This window comes from Thecamonas trahens (genome assembly GCF_000142905.1).
Source record: "Thecamonas trahens ATCC 50062 unplaced genomic scaffold supercont1.89, whole genome shotgun sequence".
Taxonomy (NCBI): Eukaryota; order Apusomonadida; family Apusomonadidae; genus Thecamonas; species Thecamonas trahens.
In genome coordinates this window covers 1-7,995 of record NW_013657591.1, presented here as the reverse complement: position 1 = coordinate 7,995, position 7,995 = coordinate 1, and the positions used below count along the sequence as shown (strand labels likewise).

Here is a 7,995-nt window from a genome sequence, read left to right as displayed (position 1 = left end):
TCGCGCCTCGCCCCGCCGCGCTTTGTCCTCGTCAGCGCGCCCGGGCGTGGGCATGCCGGACGTTCCTCCCCGTGGGACGCGGCCGGGGCGGGAGGTGGTGTGCCGACCGCTCGTGTGCGAGTACCGGCGGGCCGGGAGACGGAGCGGCGACGTGGGTGGTGACGTGCGGCGGGTTTGTGGTGGGCAACGGCGTGGGGCTGGCCGGCGGGGCGGGGTCGGTGGGCGCGGGCGTGGCGCATCGGGTGGACGGGGCGGCGGCGCTGGCGCACGGCGGGGGTGGTGCTCGCGGGTGCGGGGTGGGCGTCGGCGGGTGGGCGTTTGACGTGAGGGTCGGCGTCTCGTACGTGCCGCGCCTCGGGCACCTCGCCGTGTTCTCGCCGCTGGTGGCGCGGCCGGCGGCCGTTCCGCGGGGCGTGACGGCCGTGGACGACGCGGCGGCGCGGGCGCTCGTGGTGAGCGTGGCGGCGGACGGCGAGAGCACGCTGCCGCTCGATCTGCCGCACGTGGTGGGCTCGGTCGGCGTGCGGGTGGTGAGCATCCGGACGCGGCCGGGCGAGCGCGAGGCCGTGGTGGCGTTTGCGAGCGCGGCCGACGCCGACGTGGTGTACGGCGCGCGCGAGTCGAGCCGGTCGCTCGCGGGATTCGTCATCGCGCGGCCGAGCGGTGGCGTGATGGGCGAGATGGGAGGGTGGGGCGTGTGGCGGAACAAGAGCAAGCGGAAGCGGCGCGGCGGGGTTGTGGTTGGGGAGCCTGGGCCGCGGTGGGAGGGCGGGCCCAAGTATCGGGCGGAGGGGCCGAGGAAGAAGAAGGGGAAGGGGGGTGGGAAGGGGAAGAGGGGAGGGAAATGAAGTCAGTTACGGTTGTTTGTTGGTGTAGCGGTTGTGCGCGCGCGTCTCCTTGCCGGCCCCGGGTGAGGGGGGCCGACGATGTGGGGTGCCGAGGCGTGCGCGCCGCACCGAGCTCCTTGCCGGCCACCGTGGAGGGCGGTCGACGGTTGTGATCGAGATGGTGCGTGCAGGCGGTGACGGTGTGACGAGCTACGCGGCGTCGAGGTCCAGAACGGGGGCGTCGACGACGTCACGAGGCACGACGTACCGCGCGGTGGCATTGACTTGCTGCAACGAAACGGCCATGGTATTAAGCTCGACACGGAAAGCTTCGAGATCCGAGTCGATGCCGGCGGCGTTGACATATGCGCGCTTGAGGGCGAGCGCGAGGCAGAAGAGGCGGTAGAGGCTAGGAGCGAGACGGTCGTTGTGGCCAGCTGCGCGTTGGGCGGCGAGGGCGTTGATGGCGGCGGCGATGGTCGCCGCGTCCACCAGGACATGCTGGGCAAGGGCGGCACTGACCGCGTGGACGTCCGTGTTCAGAGTCGCCGAGTTGTCGGAGAAAGCCGGAAGGGGCGCCAGACGCCTGCGCCGGAACTCGTCCGCGTGCTGCGAGGCGAGCCACGCCTGGCCGGCCGGGGCGGCGAGGAGAGCGTCGATGGCTGCATCGGGCGGGATCTCGCCCGCGAAAAGCTCCACTGTGGACGGGTCGACGTACTTCTGGGTGTGCTGGTCAAGGACGTTGCGGTCTTGGGAGGGAAAGACAGCGATGCACGCGCGGCAGTAGTAGAAGTGCGCCGACCCGTCCGGGAGGGGGCAAGCGGCTGCGGGTCGGCGAGAAGGTCGTGGCAGTACTCGCACTGGAGTGCAGTGCCGTCGAAGCTGGCCTCGAACTGATTCGCGAGATCTGCGTCGGGCACGCCCTCGCCGACATAGCCGATGCCGGCACGGAGGAGCTCGATGGCGGCGCGCACGCCCGGGTGAGAGCCACGGATGGACGGGCGAACAATGGCCGTGGTAATGTTGGCGGGCACGTCGTTGATGTTGGCGATGATGTCGTCGATGGCGAGCGAGGTGGCGGTGCTGCGGCGAGCGACGAGCTCGTAGAGCCACGTGGGGATCTCGCGCGCAGCAGCGCGCGCCAGCGCGCCGCTGACCACAGCACGATAAGAGGGTTGAACACCCTGGCCCCACAGCTGGGCGCAATGCGCGTAATCGGCCGACATGCGCCGCTGAAGCTGCGACCGGGCCGCGTCGAGGGTCGGAACGCGGGTGACGGATGCATGGAGACGGAGGAGGGCGGCATCGCAGCGGTCAAGGCTGCTCTCGACCGCCGCCCGGACGTCGGGGATGACAGTAGGGAACGAGGAGACGACGGGACCGTCGCCATCACCGTCGCCACCATCGGCACCGCCACAAGCAGAGGAGCTGGCGGCGGGGTCGTCTTCGGGCGCCCCGACAGCCTCGGCGGCAGCCACGGCAGCGGCGCAGATCGCCACGCGGTGGGCCATCACCAAGCGGCCAAGTTCGGCGAGGAGATCAATGGCGGCCTGGCCGGGGCCGGACTGGCGGCGGGCAAGTTCCGCGGTCTGGTTGGCGACAGGATATGCCGCGTACTCGCCGTCGCGCCTTGCCGATGCCCACATCTCGCTGGCGGTTGGCCAGCCGGGGTTGATGGCGGTGAGTGCAGCGGTCGCGGCTTGCTGGCCAGTGCGTGTGACGTTCGGGAGGTCGGTAGCCTGCAGGAGACGAAAGGCCTCTCCAGCAGCGGCGACAGCACCTGCGATGGCGTCTACGATGGCGGCGGCAGCTTTGTCAGCCTTTGGATCGGACGACACGGGCATGTCGACAGGGAGGCCAGCCAGCTCGGCGGACACAGTGACGAGGCGGGCATCGCTTGGGCAGAGCATGCAGCCATGCGGCGGTCAGCGGCTGCGACGATGTTGGAAAGGTGGAGGGAGAGGTGATCGATACCCTTCCACTCGCGAGCCAAGCCGAGCATGCCCGCGCAAGCCACGGCGTGGTAATAGACGGGGGGCACAAGGTCAGGATGGCGGCTGAGCTCGTCGTTGACCGTCGGCATGACGCCGTCGCCAAAGAGATCGCGCATGGCGTTGAGGGTGTTGGAGACGGCGATAGCTGCTGCGACGTTGTTGGGCTCGTCATCTCCGATCTCGTCCATGATGTCGTTGTACTTGCTGTCGATGTGCGTGGCGACGAGCGTGATCGAGAGGAAAGGGGCGGCAGCGATGAGGTGAGCAAGGTCGCGGCCGGCCGCTGTGGGCGAGATGCCGCCGCGGACGACGTACACGGCGTGGCAGCCGCCAGCGTCCAGCACAGCCATGGCGTCACGATGGCGCGCGGCGTTGACGTCGTTGAGACCCGGGAGGTCGACAATGGTGGCGCCTGAGGCCAGGAGCGGAAACGGCCCCGTGATGACCACCCGGTGGATGAGAAGCTGACGCACGTCATCGCCGAGGAGGGCGGCGGCGATGTCGTTGACGTCACCCGAGATGATGGGCGCCGGACGAGCAGCGCGAAGGTCTTCGAGTTCGCGGTACGCTTGCGTGTCGGCGAGCAGAGAGGTGAGCGAGCGAGAAGAGGACGACGCAGGCGTGCTCGAGGAGGCCGCAACGTCTTCTTCGTCGTTGTCGCAGTCGTTGGCGTTGTTCGTGGACGCCACCATGTTGCAAACAGCGTCGATGTAGATGCGACCGGCCGGATCGCCGCGGAAGAGGCGAGAAACACGCGAGACGACAGCGGCATCAGCCGGAGTCTGGTCCTGCTCGTCCGGGCGCTCAGCCATAATGGCAGCGTAGGCATGCGCCTCCTCGTGGAGCATGTCTGCAGTAATGAGGGTGACGTCGAGCGAGTAGTTGTCCGGGGCGTAGGAGATGTCAGTGCGGACGAAGGTGGTGGACGTGCCAGGAGACTTGCACTGTGGAAGAAGGCGGCAACGGCCAGAGCCGAGGAGCTTGTTGATGACGGTCGACTTACCGGCACCCGTCTCCCCGATGACGATGAACTTGCGGCTTGAGAGACCGCGAGCGTCAGCGATGGAGGTAGCGATGGCGTCGAGACCACGCGCGTGGGCCTGAAGAGCGTACGTGTCGACACCGCCACCCTCGGCGTACTCGAAAAGCTCGGCGCTGGCCTCGCGGCAAGCGAGCTCTTCGCGGCTCGCATCCCCTGCGCTGAAAAGCCGGGTATCGCCGATGGAGACGACGTGAGTGCTGGGTGTGACGCGAACCAGGCCGTCCGCGTACTCAGCGAAGAGCGCTGCGGTCGGCGGGGGCGTGATGATGCCGGCCCGGGGGACGAGTCGGAGGTAGCCGACCTCGCGCGAGGCGAAGAAGACGACGGGGTTGGTAGTGGACTCGGGCACAAGGTCATGGTTCGGGTTGTCGAAAGTGACAAATACAATGGATGACGAGCAGACGAGCAGGTCGAAGCGGTGCGGGGTCAGCGGGGCGTTGGCGGCCACGCGGGCGAGGCGATCGGCGAGGTACGCTTGGAGGGCTTCAGGCTCGGGCACGGGCATACCCCGAGCACGGCAGCCAAACATTGAGCGGAGGGAACGCTGGAGCGCAGCACGGTTGTTCTCCGTGAAGATGTCGACCGGGTCGCGACCCAGGGCATCAAAGATCGTGGCCGGAGGGGCGCCAGGCTTATGCGGCGCAAAAGTCCAGACCGAGGTATCAAACGGTGCGTCGGCGTTGGCGATGAGCTCCCACGAGCCGTCACGCGCGAGCAGCCAGTCGTCAGGGCACACGCCGAGGCGGAGCTGGGCAAGGTGGCCGTTATGCACGGCGGCGAGGGTTGTCACAGAATGAGGAATAACCACATGGTTGACGGCATTCACGCGGTTGAAGAGGTCGACGTCGGCCTGGGCCTCGCGGACGACGTCGTTCGGGTACCCGGCGAAAACGTTGTTCGAGTCGGTCTGTGGGCGGGGGGGGGACGGCGCTGTAAGTGCTACGCGGGGCACGACACGGAGACGGCGAAAGGAAGGGGGAAAGGGGGGAGGGGGGGGGGGGGACGTACCATGGCAAAGGTTTCAGTTCACGTCCGTTGGAAGAAGAGCGGAGTTGTCGAGTTATAGTTGAGTGTAGCGCCGGAGGGGGGCGTAGTGGCGAGCCCCGGCGGTACTGCATGCCGTGTGCGGGCGATAGCTATCGGGCGATAGCTATTCCAAGGGTGACGCCAGCATGGCCGCCCCTCTCTGCGCGTTCTCCCATGCATGGTTGGGCGCTTAACGTTTGTTGTGGGTGGAAGTCTGACTGCTGCGCGCACTGCTCCTTCTCAGACCCTCAGCTATTGCTAAGGGTTGGCCTGACGCCGATTTTTGTCGCCGGTGCAATTTTCCACCTCGAATTTCAAGGTGTAAAATGGAGCTTGGCGCTTTGCGAGCGGATGCGTTCGACTCCCGACTCCATACGAGACTGCTTGCCGTGTTCGGCCACCACTCGGCTCGCGCAACGCTCCCCATGCTCCCGGCAGCGGCGCGCCCCGAGCTGGTGCCCCTCTACGTCGTCCCTCAGCTCGGCGCTGAGCATGACCCGCGGGCATGGGCCCGGGGCTGGGGGGTCAGCAGCATCGAAGGGACACAGGGCCAACAAGTTGGGCCTCAGGTGGCAGAACTCGGATTCCGGAATACTGCAGCTGTGGATTGGACACCGAGCATGGGGGTAGTGTGGGCATGGAGTAGGGCAGTAGTGAAATCAGATTGAGCTTAGCTTGCAATGTGTGTGGTGGGGGGCATGTGCGGGGTCGGGCGGTCGAGGGCGTGCTCAACCACCCAGGGCAAACAAGTCGACGCGGAAGTGAGCCGAGGTCGATGGGTATGGACAACAGCGATATTGGTATTGGTAATAGTGCACGGTGAGTTATAACCTTGGGTGTGGTCGAGGGTTGTGTAGCTGGTAGTGGGAAGAAGCTAAGTGGTGATGAAGGTGGGCCGATCGGACGAGCGGGCGGCGGCTGGTGGCTGGTGGTCGGCGAGGCGGGTAAGCTATGGGGGCTGGGTCAGGGCTGGGTGGCTTGAGACTGCTGTTGGTTGACGGATGGGCAGTATGGCAAGTAATGGTTGACGGATGGCGGTGTCGGGGTCGCGGGTGAGGATGGGGGTGACCTGGGGCGGGGAGAGGACGACTATGAGGAGGAAGAGGAAGCCGAGTGCGGGGTGCACGATGGGGTAGTGGTGAGGATGGCCAAGGCATGGGGGTGGCGGTTGTGGCTGGAATAATAGTGATGGTGGTGGATTAGGGGGTGCGGGTGGTGGTTTGTGGTGATCGGACGTGATGAGTATGGTAGGGGGGGATGAGGGGGGTCGTGACGTGGGTGGCGTCGCGGGCGAAGGATGATGGGTATGGCGATTGGGCTTGAGCATTGATAAAGGTGGGTATGATACGGCTGATGGGTATATGTGGGGTGTGGGGGATGAGGGTGGAGGGGTTTGGGCGGCAGGAGGAGAGCGGCAGACATTAATGGAGTTGAACGTTGAAATAAATGAAGAAAAGCCGGAGCGGGCATCAAACGAGGCGATGATGGCCACACCAACAACCACAGCTCCTACATGGCTTACACAGCACACATACTAGTAAGCCAACAGGGACTGCGTAAGGCTGGCAGGCAATGGGATGGACTCGGGACACGTTGAGCTCGATAAGACAGGGCGCGGTTGATCGATCAGATCTGCAGATCAACCATGACCACGACAATACATTGCATGCACACCTATTGACCACGACAACCGACAACAAAGATGAGAATCGAAAGTGTAGTGAGCAAGGCCCGATGGTGGATGTGGAAGTCAAGGTCGAAGAAAACAGGGGAGTCAAGAACAATTGAAGCATGACGAATAATGATACAAAGCAACAATAAGAGCGAAAGGAATGATCAATGGGAATGCATGTCAATTATGGTCAACCATCAAAAGCAAGAGCAACCACAACAGAACATGAAGGCCGACAAAAGCAACAACAAAGCATGTGGAAACATGAACGGCAAAGAACAAAGACCATGATCGGCCAACAACAAGAGAAGCAGAAGGAATCGAATGATCAATTGACAATGATCAATGACAATCAATGGAATGTCAAACAATCGAACAAGTGACAAGTGGCGAATCATGAAAATGTTGAATGACATTCACCCAACAACCCGCACATGCCACTCGGTCGAACGAGTGACACGGGCAAGTGTCAATGGGGCGATGGGGATTGTGAATCAGCATCAAAGACTCAAATCACGCCCATGCACAGCCATGCGCATGGTGGGGTGGAGGATGAGTATGGTGAGGTGGGTGGGAATGTGGATGTGGGTCATGCATGCGATGGGTAGGGGTGGCAAGGAGGCAGTGAGTGGCAAGTGGAGTGAGTGGTGGTCGGTGGGAAGCAATGGAGTGGGGCTAGGGTTGATGAGGCATCAGCTAGGGTTAGGGTTAGGGTTAGGGTTAGGGTTAGGGTTAGGGTTAGGGTTAGGGTTAGGGTTAGGGTTAGGGTTAGGGTTAGGGTTAGGGTTAGGGTTAGGGTTAGGGTTAGGGTTAGGGTTAGGGTTAGGGTTAGGGTTAGGGTTAGGGTTAGGGTTAGGGTTAGGGTTAGGGTTAGGGTTAGGGTTAGGGTTAGGGTTAGGGTTAGGGTTAGGGTTAGGGTTAGGGTTAGGGTTAGGGTTAGGGTTAGGGTTAGGGTTAGGGTTAGGGTTAGGGTTAGGGTTAGGGTTAGGGTTAGGGTTAGGGTTAGGGTTAGGGTTAGGGTTAGGGTTAGGGTTAGGGTTAGGGTTAGGGTTAGGGTTAGGGTTAGGGTTAGGGTTAGGGTTAGGGTTAGGGTTAGGGTTAGGGGTTAGGGTTAGGGTTAGGGTTAGGTTAGGGTTAGGGTTAGGGTTAGGGGACGAGGAGGACAAGGAGGAAGAGGTTAGGGTTAGGGTTAGGGTTAGGGTTAGGGTTAGGGTTAGGGTTAGGGTTAGTTAGGGTTAGGGTTAGGGTTAGGGTTAGGGTTACCCCTTAGGGTTAGGGGTTAGGGTTAGGGTTAGGGTTAGGGTTAGGGTTAGGCCCCCCCCCCCCGGTTAGGGTTAGGGTTAGGGTTAGGGTTAGGGTTAGGGTTAGGGTCCCCCCCCCCCCCCCTAGGGTTAGGGTTAGGGTTAGGGTAGGGCCCCAGAAAAAGTTAGGGTT

General features: G+C 63.2%; 2 protein-coding genes across 2 annotated transcripts; one reads left to right on the top strand and one right to left on the bottom strand.

Annotated features, from left to right (window-relative positions):
- Positions 1–52: 52 nt before the first annotated feature.
- On the top strand, positions 53–914 carry AMSG_11482 (uncharacterized protein; the record flags this gene model as incomplete). Its single annotated transcript, XM_013897190.1, has 3 exons — positions 53–71; positions 145–663; positions 877–914. 3 exons carry the CDS (start codon positions 53–55, stop codon positions 912–914), a joined length of 576 nt encoding a protein of 191 aa, XP_013752644.1.
- A 93-nt stretch (positions 915–1,007) lies between these two features.
- Positions 1,008–4,770, bottom strand: AMSG_11481 (uncharacterized protein; the record flags this gene model as incomplete). The annotated part of the gene is made up of 3 exons (XM_013897189.1): positions 1,008–1,576; positions 1,630–2,723; positions 2,810–4,770. Coding segments are annotated over 3 exons (3,594 nt in total), but the record flags the coding sequence as incomplete, so codon positions are not given.
- Positions 4,771–7,995: the final 3,225 nt, after the last annotated feature.